Genomic DNA, 14157 nt, shown 5'->3' with positions numbered 1-14157 from the left:
GCTTCATGAGAACACTCTAATAACACCATTATGAAAAGAAAAAATATTTTGTTAAGTAAAAGTGTTAAATTGCAATGAGAACACTGTAAGGTTGATCCCTGCACAGATGTAGTGGATAAACGAATCAAGGTGTCCTTTGCAGTCTGATCTTATCAGTAAGAAAACTGTTAGTACCAGAAGGATGAAGGCATCGGGAAAGGTTAGAGTTGAAACAGACTTAAAAACCTACAGCTCTACGACACAATCGTCACAGCATCTGAACTCAGATGTTCTCAGAATTTTTATATCTGAGAACTTCTGAAGTTTTCTAAAAGTTTATGGTTTATTCTAGTTTTTCTTCCTAGACCTTCAGTCTATATTTTCCCTTTTTATATCAGCGACTTTAGTACATCTGTGGTGACTTTCTTCCTCCTGTCATCCTGCAGTTCCAGCCTGGCCACACGAGGAATCCGTCCAATCAGAGCAGCCTGGAGTCGGACTCTAATTACCCGTCTGTCTCCACCTCAGAGATTGGAGACACCGAGGACTCCATTCAGCTGGTGGACGTGAGTCAGTTTGTACTTTGTCTGCACAGAGCAGGCATCAGATCACACAAGTAAAGAGCCAGAGAAGGAAAAATAGAGGGCGTTCAACACAGTGACGTTTAACTAACAGGATTTAAATCAGTAATGATGTGGGTGAAGTGTGATTATAGATTCTCCAGAAGTGCATGCAAGTTCGTTCAAACGTGTTGCTGCAGGATATCCAGTTATTCTTTTAAGCTGATGTGATCTGAATGAAAGAAAAACATTGGTTTTAAATCTGAGTCACTTCATGAAGAGTACAATTGGATGATTCAGTGTTCAGAGATGTGTGTTAAATGCTAGCTCTGATCATGCTGGTCTGCAGGAGATGGGGATAGACAAGGCCGCTATGGATATTAGTCTATTCATGAAGCTGCAGAAGAGAGTCCGAGAGCTGGAGCAGGAGAGGAAGAAACTGCAGCTCACAGTGGAGAAGATGGAGGAGCTGGCCAAGCGAAAGGTGACTGAGCAAGGATTTATCAGAGGGGCTCGGCTGTTTCCTCTGAGTTTTTATCTGCAGGAAATGAATCAGGTTCTGATATTTTTCTTTGTGCTTCCTTCATTTTAGGGCTCTCAGTCAAGGCCCTCCACTTCTGAGCAGGAGACGGCTGATCTGGCCTACAATAATCTCAAGGTACAAAACTGAAACCATTTCATGGCATCAGGACTTCTTCTCTGTCCTTTCAGATGAAGCTAGTGTGTAACAAATCAACATCTAAAACTTAAACGGTGAACTTTGTGTCTCTGCAGAGGCAAGAGCTGGAATCAGAGAACAAGAAACTGAAGAACGACTTGAATGAGCTGAGGAAGACGGTCGCTGAGCGAGCCTCACAGAACAGCTCATCCAATGAGCTACAGGACAGCTACAACCTGCTGCTGAGCCAGCTTAAATCAGCCAATGAGGAGTTGGATGCTCGCAAGGAGGAAGTCCTCATCCTCAGGACGCAGATTGTGAGCGCGGCCCAGCTGCAGGAGAAGAACGAGAATATCCTGAGCCTGAACACAACGGTATCGCATTAACAAAGTTCTAATCCTTATGAGGAGGCCAGATTTGTATTTGTTATTCATCATGCTACCCCACACACTATAGGTGGAGCAAAGCTTCACGTGTTCTCTCTGGTAAAACACATTATCAGTGTAGAAGCTCAGCTTTGTGTTGGCAGCGTGTCTGCATGTCTAGAAAAGTGAAATAAGCTTTGGCTGCGAGGTCAGTTTAAGCATTTTAAAAGGCAGCCAAGACAATTTCTTTCTGTGGTGTTTCTGTTTGTGATTACAGCTCTCATACACGGTCATCTCTTGTCAAAGAATACGATTTTTGTGACAGAAGGTTCTTTTAAAGGAAACTATCATTATCTTTATTATTACTATTACAACAAAGACAAACCTTGTGGTTTGCCCTTAGGTAGTAATAGAAGAGGATTTTCAGCTTCACAGAGGTGGAAATCTGCTTATTTTCTCCTTGTTCAAAAGTAATGAGGTCACTGCAAAGTGATGCAATATTGAATCATTTGATATTTAACTCATATTGCACAGCGGTGTACTCACTGCCACTGTTCGACCTACTTCCACATACAGACATGAGTATAAACAGGCTTTGCGGCCTCAAGGTTCGATGGGAAGCGCTGTCCAGCCCGATTCCAACAGAAAATGGAGTTTCAGCTCAAAGGGGGGATTTTAAGACTTTTATTTATGAAGAGAGGTTATGTTATAATATTACCGATCATTAGGCTCAGTAACAGTTGGCTCAGTGATTGAAAATGTGAGAGAACACTTCCCACGAGGCTGCAGCAACGGGCTGGATTCTGCTTTAGACATTTTTCTTGATGAAGTCTTTCACCTGCTGCCACTGCTTTCAGATAAACGCACAGTCTGCAGTGCAGTGGATGAGTCAGAGGGCTGAGGATGTATATGAATTTATCGTGTTCATGTGTCAACTGTCTGTGTGTTAGAGTGATATTAAAATGAGGTCAGTGAGCTGTTGTTTGGTGATGTGACATGCTCTTTCTGTGTCTGAGCAGGAAACTGATTCTACTCCTGTGGTGAACAACAGCAAAGAGCCTGTGGACAAAGAGGAGGCGCTCAAAGCTTACCATGGACTGTGTGAGTCCAAAAAGTAAGTGACTAAAGAACCGAAACCAGCCAGCTTTACCACAGTGAGGTATTTGGGCAGAAGAGATCCTCCATACAGGTCACGTCAGCTGATCTCCTCTTTAGTTGTTGACACAAAAGGCTTTGAATGCACTCTTTGTACTTTGCTCTGGCTGTTCTCAAGTATTTGATTAAAAAATCCTTCTTTTCTTCTCTAATGAATGATCCTGCTAATTGAAACTTTCTGAGACTTTAAATCAGATTTCAGAGCGACAGATTGCCGGACACGAGGACTGTCTGTCGCAGACTTCGTGTCATTCACTTCTGTCAGCTGCGCTGAAGCTTCAACGGATCACATTTCTGTTTCCTTCACACATTTTCAGTCTCTACTCATTTTTAATGTCCAGTTTGAGAGTCTCACAAGACTTTGAGGCTTTTCCCAAACCTACATAACGATCAGCGGGTAGCTCCTTACCTCTGAACACAGAAACAAAACCACAAAACAGAAACAAACAAAAGAAGACAACAAACAAAATAACCAACAGCTGGTTTAAATTCGGCTCCTTCTGCACATCTGGGCCACATCCAGCTCCCCTGCTGTCTCTAGAAGGACGGTTGTTCTGACAACTTGAAATTTCACAAACTCCGAGAAAACAAAACTGATCTGACTTCATGTCGAGCATGATCACTGCTGATCTGAGCTCTTCTATGGAAGTTGGTTCCATTGAAGAGGAAAACTGTTAAATACTCTAGCAACAACAAGTAAGCCTGCAGTGTGAGAGCGAGGTGCTCTAATGGTACTACAAGGTCATTAAGATAAGATGGGGCCTGATTATTTAAAACCTTGTATGTGAGCAATATTGAGTTTTGGATTAAACAGGGAGCCAATGAGGGGAAGCCAATATAGGAGAAATGTAGCTTCAGAAGACATCATAGAAACTCCTGAACCAGCACCGTCTCACTGCACTTCATCTCGCTTAGTCACATCAAATCTGTTCAGTTGTTTCTAGAAATGAATTTCCCCATTTTTGATTTCAGTCTTTGGTCTGATATCTCCTCGTGTGCACGTGTTACATTTTCAAAGTGCAAAAAAACCCCAAAATCAGTCCCACAGAAGTGATTGTGATTTGGGTTAAAATAAAACACCTTTGTGCCGTTCCTTTTTCATAGGATCCACCAAAACACAGGGCTGTGATCATCACAAATAACGAGTGTAGCTCTAACAGTGTTTTAGTGGCAGCAGCTGAAGTTGTGGTTTTTCTCTTGTTTATGTAGCGACTAACCTTTCTGCTGCTCTCCCTCCTCTCTGTTCGCTGCGTTGCTCCTCACATGCTGCTTTTATCTGCTTCTCTGTGTCCTCTGCCTGCTGCTGCTGGACACCAGTAACCATCAGGACTGGTGTTACCTGAATGAAGATGGAGAGCTGGGCTTGGCTTACCAGGGCCTCAAACAAGTGGCCAGGTTTCTGTTTGCTCATTTCCTCTGCTTCCTTTCATTTCAAAAAAATCATCTCTGTAATGTTCTGGACCTCAGTCTGTTCGTGAAGGGCCGCTTCTACACCCAGTGTGTGAAATATGAGGATGCTCTCAGCTCCTAAGTAAAATCCGCCATGTGAACTCAATCTGGATTTGAAGTTTGTTTATGAGCCCAGAAAGCAGCTGTGATGGTTCAGCTTAAGGCGACGATTATCCTCAATATTCTCTTTATATGTTTGAGAGTTGCTGATGAATCATATGCAGTTTAATATTTATGCAGCCTGAAGAAGAGGACACCATTAATTTAAAATACACAAACATCAGTATTAACTCAGTGAGTCACACATTCACGTGTCAGTGCTGACTCAGCAACTTTTAGAGCAAAAATCATAAAATTATTACTTCTAAAATAAAACAAACAAAGTAAACCTTCATCATGAACCTTCAGTGTGATGTTACTTCATGGGGAGGTTAATGAAAATGTGTCTTAGCCCTCAGAGGATGTTTCACACATTGGCTGTATCACCACTGATCTGTCTGTGCGGTGTTTTGCTGTGTTTTTGTTTGTTTTTTTGTTTGTTTTGGTGTTTTGTTGTTTTCGGTGTCTGTCAGTAATACTCTGGTCCTCCCGGTCCTGCCAGGCTGCTGGAGGCTCAGCTGCAGACTCAGTCCAGGCAGCACAAAGACGAGCTGGAGGCCCTTCACACTCAGATCGAGCTGCTGAAGGGTGACATCGAGGATAAGCAGGAAAAGCTCAGCTACATGATGTCTCTGTCTCCAGAGGCTCAGGTGGAGTACAGCGTCCAGCAGGAGATCACGCGGCTCACCAATGACAACCTGGTGAGCAATACTGCAGCAGCCGCTGCTGCCGGACTCCCTTCCTGATTCCTGTTTTCTGTTTTCCGTTTTCTGACGCTGCTCTGTGTCTTCCTGCAGGATCTCAAAGAGCTGGTGGAGAAGCTGGAGAAGAACGAGAGGAAGCTGAAGAAGCAGCTCAAGATCTACATGAAGAAGGTCCAGGAGCTGGAAGGTAACAGGAGAACAGGAAGCTGCTCTGTAGAGCTGCACCTGATGGTCAGAGGCTAAGTGTGTGTGTGTGTCCATGTGTCTGTTTTTCAGCTGCTCAAGCAGCAGCTCAGAGCAGCAGGTCCAAACCTGAGCTGATACGTCAGGTGACCGTTCAGAGGAAGGAGAAGGACTTTGAGGGGATGCTGGAGTACAACAAGGAGAACGAGGCGCTGCTGGTCAAGACCTTGATCAATGGTAAGAACATCGCCCCAGCTTCATGTGGTTTTTCTATCTTACATGAGGTTTCATATTGTGGGTGAGGTATTCCCATCCACCTCAGACTGCGTTTGTTCAAACCGCATGCTGGATAAGATTTCTCCCACAGCTTTCAGAAGTTAGAACGGAAGCTCTGAACAAATATTCTAACTTAAATATTTATTAAATCGGGCATTTGGTAGTTAGAAAAAGCAACACAAAAAGCTGTCTGGTTTCCAGCTGTTTCTGTAGCTCCCCAACGTCCCTCACAGTGACGGCTTTACTGTCACTAAAGTTGAGCTGGAGGTGAAGTTGAAAATATGTGATGACAAGACGAACAGCAGGATGCATGTCCTCAGGATAATAAAACCAGAGTTGTTTCACCCATTGCATGTGATTTCAGACATCCGCCCCAACAACGTGTCTGGTACGGTGCCCTGTCTGCCAGCTTACATCCTCTTCATGTGCATCCGCCACGCTGACTACATCAATGATGACCAGAAGGTGGAGTCTCTGCTTACCTCCACCATCAACGCAATCAAGAAGGTCCTCAAGGTTGGTGCTACTGCACACACAGCCCACCTGTCTGATTCCACACACAGGTTCTTTTATTTTGAAAGTCCTTTTATTCATTCTGCAGAAGAACAACGATGACTTTGAGATGACATCCTTCTGGTTGGCCAACACCAGCCGACTGCTTCACTGTCTGAAGCAATACAGCGGTGAGGAGGTGAGGACCTGATCGATATCTGTAATGAATGAGCAGACAGAAGCAGCGATTAACCACTCTCACATCCTGACATCTTCTTCATCAGGCATTTATGACACAGAACACGTCCAAACAGAACGAGCACTGTCTGAAGAACTTTGACCTGGCTGAGTACAGACAGGTGTTGAGCGATCTCTCCATCCAGATCTACCAGCAACTCATCAAAGTGGCAGAAGGCATCATTCAACCCATGATCGGTGAGTTTGCCTGAAACACCAAAAAGGAGAATTTTATGGTTTGATGCATTTAATTGCAAGATGCATAAATGCACATGATGCATTGGTTATATTTTGCTTAAAGAAATATTTATGTGGTTTTCTAATTGGTGCCTCTCGTTCAGCTTGGTGTGTTATTTCAGCATAGTTAAAAATAAAGAGCTCGGGACCTTATAGAAAACTTTGCAAAGCTCCTCTCTTGCTGGATGGTCAAATGTCCTGGACAATATGAGTTGCATTCATCAGTCAGATTTCTAGAAGGATAAATATCCAGCCAGTAGAAAGAGATTAGAAACTGTTCGAGATATGGCCTTTCTCCTGTTGCAGCAGATTCATTTACAAAATTCTTGAAGAGTTATTTCACATTTTTCTACTACATGTTTGGGATGTTTAACCTGTCTGTGAGAATTTTAATCTTTAATCTGAAAACCCTGCGTTTGTTTTCTTTAAGGATGTGGAAGCTAGTAATATATTGTTTGACCTTTTTTTTTCTTTCACCAGGGTTGTAAAATTGTGCACGTTTAAAAGGGAAAATTGCATTTTAATTTCTGCGTGAGTCGTTGACAAAATGAAAACATGCTGGACTTTGCTGACTGTGTGTTCAGGTGATGTAACTCTGTTCCTTGAGAAAGTCAGCTGCTTGACATACCGACAGAAGTGGGTATAGAGTCATTTGTGGGGAAAGAGGTACTTTCCTCCCGAGTCCCTTTATGAGAAACACAAACATGTTTGTGCTGAAAACAGCTGACAAAACCATCCGTTAGTGTGTTTAAACCAGATGGACAGAAGTCTGGTGGTAAATGAAAAAGAAGTGAAAATAAAGACTTCTGGAGCCAACAGGATAAAATGATGACAAGGACAGCTGTGTCATTAAGCCTCATCTCTGTTGTTAAATATGAAAAACTCAGTGACTTAACCACAACCCGAATCTGCAGACATCACTTTCAGTCTTCTAAAACATGCAGCGTGTCAGTGAGTGGCTGTCAAAGATGTTTGGCTTTCACAGATCATTGCTCTCTGTTGCAGTGACATTTTAGATATGAGCCACACTAGTAGCTGCTGTTTCATCTGCTGTCAGCCAAAACATTAATGCAAAGGTTGATAGTGCAACCAAACCGAATTCTGTCCAAGGAAACATTTCTGTGTTCTCAATTCAGAGCTGAACTACTTATTTTAACTCACTGCTGTAACCGCATCATCAAAGGAGCTGAGGGCCGCCCAAGAAGTCCTGTTACAATTATACAGAAAAATAAAATGGGGTTTACCGTCCAGCAAAACCATCATTGTGTAATGAGAGCAGCACGAAACGGAACCGAAGCATTATTTAGATGCTAAACTAAATGATAAATGCGGTCATTTGTAGTGTTTGGTCAAGTGTCATAACATGAGGAAGAAGCAGGTTATCACAACAACCCCATGGTGAAATCTTCTAGTCCCACTCTTCTCCTGTTTTGTGTTGGTTTGAGTTTTCGTTGAGTTTGGGGAATTTTTTTCAGAAACTACGTCACTCTGAGGTAGCAGCTGACTCATTTCCTCCCCATATGAGTCATCATGTGACTTTCTGCTATTGGACTGTGCACAGTGGTTACCACAGCAACCACAGAGCTGTGGTCAGTGTGAACTTCATCGTTATTAAAGGTATTTTTATCTACCAGAAGTCTTTAAGTCGAACAGAGTAAAGGCAGGCTAAAAAAATCCCCTCAGAGCTGCAGGACGGTTCTCAGTGGACAGATGAGTTAGGGTCAAATCGAAGACTAAACCTAAGACACGGTCCAGAGCTTGAAGAAAGATGAGTTTTGAAGGGGTTTTTTTTTTTTTTTTTGGCGAATGCATACCCTCCACCAAAGCAAAAGAGTCTCTGAGCTGCTGCAGGAATTCAACCACAATCAGCTGGATGTTCTTGGAGTGAGCAAAGTAAAACTGAATTGAAGTAGCTAACAGCAAACATGGATTCATGGTTTAGATCAAAGTGAGCAACTTCGGCAGCAAAGTGCTGCTCAAGACTGCCTCAACATACCTGGAGCTGCAACCTCATTGAAGATCTGAAAACTCTGGAGTCTAAATGGAGAAAAGCCAAAACCACAAAGTGACTGGAGAACAAAACAACAAGCGTTGGAGGAACTAAGTCTGTATAGCACCATCCTGTGTGTTTTTCTAGATCATTTTGTTGCTGTGTAACTGGTGTAGGTCTGTACCTTCCCATCTGTTCTATAAACGTTCTTCTTTGTATGTCTGAACTCCTTTTCTGATTTCTGTTTTGCCATCCAGTGTCGGCCATGTTGGAGAGCGAGAGCATCCCCAGCCTGGCAGGCGTGAAGCCGATGGGCTACAGGAACCGTTCGTCCAGCATGGACATGGACGCCGACGGCCCCACCAGCTACACCCTGCAGGCCCTGATCAAGCAGCTGGGGCAGTTCCACAACATCATGCGAGACCACGGTCTGGACCCTGAGATCATAGGTCAGGCGGTCCGGCAGCTCTTCCACTGCATCAACGCTGTTACCCTTAACAACCTGTTGCTGCGCAAGGACGTCTGCTCCTGGAGCACCGGCATGCAGCTCAGGTACTAAACCTGCAGCCGACACCCACAAGCTCAACTTTATAGTTTGTACTCCATTACAATGCAAAACAAATTTACTAAAATCTGTGAACTATGTACCATATATATTTTATAATTTTGTCTTTATACTTTATATTGCAGGTATTTCATTGAATTAGAATCCAGTGAAAATTTCTTTGCAAGTTAAATGAACTAAAGAAAAACGTCAGTGAGCTCAGTTCGTCTTTGAAGTTCTTCCCTCGTTAGTTACAAGTTCTAGAGATGAATGGTGCAGATAGCTTCAGCTGTGGTTAATGACTCATTTTTATCAACAAACCTAACAATAATCCCAAACAGGTCACAAGTTAACTCACAGCTCGCTGAGCTCAGCCAGCTGTTCCATCACTACAGGCTGCCCTTTTTGGCTTTTTCATGCAGTACACAAAAACACATCACCTCAATCCAACATGACTGTCAGTTGAATAGAAAGGCTGGAATAGAACATCATCAAGTTTATGATGATTTTCTATTCTATTCATATCATGAAAGCTTAAATTGAGTTTTAGGTTGCGCTCTGTCCAAAATAATAATTTAAAAAACTTAAGAAGTGAAATTATTACAATAATAATCTGGATTTTTCTGGGGCGACAAGAAAGAACAAGAAATCAAAGAAGCACTGGTAGAAGAAGAGCATTGACCATAACTTGTTACATAATGTGCTGGTTTGTTGTTAGTGTTCAGATTCAGGAGAAAGATCGCACAGAGAGATGGAGGTTGGCTTTAACGTCACATCGCCAAAACCTTGTATGCCTGAACTCTGTGGGTCTCCCATCAACCCCAACCCTCACTTTGAAGTGTGTGTGTGTGTGTGTGTGTGTGTGTGTGTGTGTGTGTGTGTGTGTGTGTGTGTGTGTGTGTGTGTGTGTGTGTGTGTGTGTGTGTGTGTGTGTGTGTGTGTGTGTGTGTGTGTGTGTGTGTGTGTGTGTGTGTGTGTACACAGGTACAACACCAGTCAGTTGGAGGAGTGGCTCAGAGGAAATAACTTGTATCAGAGTAAAGCTGCAGCTACTCTGGAGCCGATCATTCAGGCTGCACAGCTGCTGCAGGTCAAGAAGAAAACGTCGCAGGACGCCGAGGCCATCTGTGCGCTGTGCACCGCGCTCACCATGCAGCAGGTACGCTCAGCTCATCTGAACCCGAGCAGGCGATCGATAACACTCCCGATCAGATAATGACAGGATGTTAACCTGCTGTCTCCTGCAGATCGTGAAAATCCTGAACCTCTACACGCCTCTGAACGAGTTTGAAGAACGAGTCACTGTGTCCTTCATCAGAAACATTCAGGTGTGAATCACACAGACGGTTTAGCTGCTTATACCTCTACCAAACACCAGAGGGAGGATTCCTCTGGGACATGAAAAGAACAAATGTAAAATTTTGAAGCATAAAAGGTGGAATCTGAATGTCAGATCCGTTTACAGATGTGATGTTAGAAAATTTAACACCTCATGCTGCTGGTGCCAAATCTGAAGATCTGAACCAATCAGGTCATTTAAAAACAGAACTGCAGAATTATTTTTGCTTCTGTGCTTCTTATTCTGCTTTGGAAATAGTTCACTTTGGTAGAAAACAGAAGTAAAAGCAGAGGTGCTCATACAGAGCCTTTTTTTTTTTTTTTAAACACCACCAAAGTGTCCCTTTAACTTTGTACTGCCCACATCCAATGTAGATATTTGGGAAAACCCTGCATTGCTAAACAAAACCAGGAGCTCCCAGCAGTTTTCAGGAAAATCTGATATCTTACACGAATCCTATAAAATGCCCACGGTCGGTCTGATGAGGCAAGTGTAAACATACGTAACATACATACATGCGTAAACATATCCAATAATGTAAATTCTGCGAAAAACCATGTTGCTGTCTTCGGATAAACTGAAACTGTTTGGCGTTAAGAGCAAATTTAACCTCCTAGGACCGGGGGTCCACATACGTGGACTGCACATTTTGGGTTGTCTAGACCAAAATACTAAATCTTGCTCCACAAGGTCCTGATATCCACTTATGAGGACATTATACTGCCACTGTTCTATCTCATTTTTCTCAGAAACAAAAATCTGGTAAAAATAAATAAATAAATAAATCTGGTAATTCTTTGTTTTTACTTTCATCAGGTCCCAATCAGCCAAAATGACAAAGAGAAATTAAAAATCATGCCATGAAAGAGTTCGGGTCTTAGGAGGTTAAAGGTTGCACAACTATAAACAGCTGAATTGCTTTCAGCTGCCTTGGTTCTACTGCTGCCGGTAACACAGTAGCAGTAGTAGAACAAAGTTCATGAATCCAGGTCACAAACTGTCCTGGAGCAGGAAAGTAAGCAGGAGCCACGGCCTCCAGAAACTAGAAGGTTTCTGTTTGTCTGCATTCAGTCATTTCAGCTGTGTGCAACATTACACAGCAAAAGCATGAAATATAAACGGGTTTCTGATGTCTGTTCTTTTTGGGTTTTTTGTATGAATACTTTGCCTCTACGGGACCAGTGATGTCAGCCTCATGTTTGACTTCTCTCTGTCTCTGTGTGTCCAGAATCGCCTTCAGGAGAGGAATGACCCTCCTCAGCTTCTTTTGGATACCAAACACACTTTCCCGGTCCTCTTCCCTTACTCGCCGTCTGCCCTCAGCCTGGAGATGCTGCACATTCCTGCCTCGCTTAACATCGACTTCCTCGTCAGAGTCTGATGACCTGCCAATTAATCTGACTGTTTCCCAGCAGCGTCTGCTGCCTGACACCTCTTATTGATCATTGTTTCTGTCTCCATGTCTTCCTGAGAGCAGCACGTCTGCCTTTCTGCCGAACAAGTTCATCTCCTCACGTCTCTCTGAAGTAAATCCTCAACGTTTCTGAAAAAAACCTGCAGAAGTCCAGTCTGTGGAGTCCACATCACAGTTGTTCTTCTCTGACAGTAAACTGTGCTGCTGTTTGAGTAGATAAAGAAACACAGAATCTAACAGAAGGAGCAGAAAGGTTTGCAGAAGGATGAAGAAGGTCAGGAGGAAGGTTCAGAGGGATCATTTAGACTCAGAAGAAAAACAAGATTTTTTAGATGTGCTTGAAGGTTTCTGAAGATTAGACCCGAATAACTGACAATATTCAGCATTTAAAAGTTCAGGCTTAATCAGTCAAAATTGCATGAGATTGGTTGGCTGTGTCAGCAGTAACATGTTGATTTCTGTAGACTCTTTACTTCCTTTGAGCCTTGAAGGTTGTGGGTCGTATTTATTTATTTAGTTATTCAGTAGCATTAAAAGGCTGATTATCTGCTTCTGTACTGATATAACGACACCTTTAAACACTAAAATTACACTAAACTAAAACTAAGCTGTTAACAGTTATTTAATCTCATATTTGCTCCTGCTCCTCCAGTCATGTGTCATCATGTGACTCTCAGCTGCTCCTAATACACAGTCAGCTGTGGAGGATCCCAAACGTGTCAGAAGAAAGTATCAGAAGTTATCAGATCTGTCTTCCTGTGATCGTTTGGCCAATTAAAAAAGCAAAATGATAAAATAATGCTGCAAACGAAAGCAAATGTTTAAGATGAAACTAACTGCTGGGACACGTCAGGGTTATTCAGGTTGGCTGGTGCAGAGACGTGAATCTTGGTTTTTTTTTTTGCATTTAAAGACAGAAAGATGTTCAAATGTAGACGAATAAATGAAGCGATGAAAATGCGACGGTGTAGTTTTTAATAACAGCTGCTGGCAGTGTGATAGCAGTTAATGAGCTAAAGAGCAGGTAGGTTGTTCTCCCCCTGGCTTCTGGAAAACCTTGTTGTTCACTCAGCTGGTGCAGAGCAGCCTGTAAAACGCAAATCAACACTTTTTCTGATCTCCTCTCAGAGTCTGTGCAGGACTTCCACTTCGTCTCTCTGTAATGTCGTTTATTTCTGTGGGAAGTTATTTTTTTTACTGTTTCTGTTCTTCTGTTTCTCTCTTTTGCACCACACGTGGAAACACTACTAGGTAAAATACTAAACATGCACAAGATAACACTGCAAACCATCACACCCTCACATTTTTCCTTTTCCTCCAAACCCACGTGCCATTCTACGCTGATGATGTTCTGTTGGATGCCGTTCATCTTCATCTTTTTATGAAGTGCAAATGTAATAAAATGAAGTTTAACATGTGAAGAGTTTCACTGCAAACCTGCTGTGCACAAGTTTAATAATTCAGGTCATTCATAAGACAAAAACCGTAAACTGGATGTTTTTGTGCTGACTTCACACGTAACTGAATGTTTGGTTTTATTCTGCAGTAAAGCTCTTCAGTTTCAGATGTTTGAGTCTGGATGAAACGGAGTCAATCACTGTAACTCAAAGAATATATTTTGGAATTGAAGTCTTGCTGATGTTCTGTTAGCGTCGTCTTTGTTTATGAAATGAAATTTCTTATTGAAACATTTCTGGCAAAAATATAAACGTTATTTCCACAGTTTAGCTGAAGCTGATGGGAGTTTAACCAAGTTTACACACTTGTAGCTGCTCTGATCATTCAGAGAGCAGAGCCCCTTGTTTCTGCCCCAAAGTCACAGCTGGAGCATGTTTACAGGTGTGTTTGTTGAGGTCTCACTGCTTATAGTGCCAGTCTGAAACTGCTGAAGCATAAATTAAAAACAAAATGTTTGAGAATATGAAACTGCTAAATGCACTTTGTAGGCTTAGGTGTAAACTTCAGTTCAGACTTCAATACTGCAGTCACAGCAATAAGCTCATCACTAAAAATGAAAGTCTGACAGGTTTTTAATGTGCAGAGAACTTTTACAAATTACAAACATTTCAGGGACATTTCTGTTATTTTTAATTTTCAATCAAAATCCAATGAAATGGTGATTAAATGCAAATTTAATCTGGATTATTTCCCCAAACAAGAGACACAAAAGCAGCCTGATGTCAGTTCATTAATCTTTCATGTCTAAAGCAGCCAAAGAAACTTCTCAGTGTGCTGTCTTCAGAGAAAATATTAAAGTAAGAAAAATTCTTTACAAGTGATTCCAAACATCTGAGAGCAGCACATGTCTGCACATACTTGCCTGGTGTCTGATTTCTGAAAAAATGTTTACCTTAAAGTGTTGCAGAAAAGCTACAAACTGGTCAAACAACTGAACCAACACAGAGATTTGAGCATCACAAATGCTTCACCTGATGTGTTCTTCCAAAAATACTTTCTGAATTAGTCAGAATGAAAA

General features: G+C 42.2%; 1 protein-coding gene across 2 annotated transcripts in view; it reads left to right on the top strand.

Annotated features, from left to right (window-relative positions):
* myo5b (myosin VB) overlaps nt 1-13607 on the top strand; it is a 49103-nt gene extending 35496 nt beyond the window's left edge. Inside the window, exons 25-40 of one of the 2 annotated variants that reach the window (XM_026174640.1) lie at nt 426-545; nt 889-1023; nt 1132-1197; nt 1314-1571; nt 2582-2676; nt 4035-4112; nt 4768-4966; nt 5063-5156; nt 5246-5389; nt 5793-5944; nt 6030-6119; nt 6205-6355; nt 8642-8936; nt 9913-10087; nt 10176-10256; nt 11496-13607. In XM_026174640.1, the coding sequence (XP_026030425.1) occupies nt 426-545; nt 889-1023; nt 1132-1197; nt 1314-1571; nt 2582-2676; nt 4035-4112; nt 4768-4966; nt 5063-5156; nt 5246-5389; nt 5793-5944; nt 6030-6119; nt 6205-6355; nt 8642-8936; nt 9913-10087; nt 10176-10256; nt 11496-11648 (2286 nt within the window). In that variant the 3' untranslated portion in view covers nt 11649-13607. The remainder of the gene's footprint in view (nt 1-425; nt 546-888; nt 1024-1131; nt 1198-1313; nt 1572-2581; nt 2677-4034; nt 4113-4767; nt 4967-5062; nt 5157-5245; nt 5390-5792; nt 5945-6029; nt 6120-6204; nt 6356-8641; nt 8937-9912; nt 10088-10175; nt 10257-11495) is intronic. The other variant, XM_026174641.1, reaches the window with a different exon arrangement.
* Nucleotides 13608-14157: the final 550 nt, after the last annotated feature.

This window comes from Astatotilapia calliptera, chromosome 7 (genome assembly GCF_900246225.1).
Source record: "Astatotilapia calliptera chromosome 7, fAstCal1.2, whole genome shotgun sequence".
Classification (NCBI taxonomy): Eukaryota; Metazoa; Chordata; class Actinopteri; order Cichliformes; family Cichlidae; genus Astatotilapia; species Astatotilapia calliptera.
This window is presented reverse-complemented; position numbering and strand designations above follow the sequence as displayed.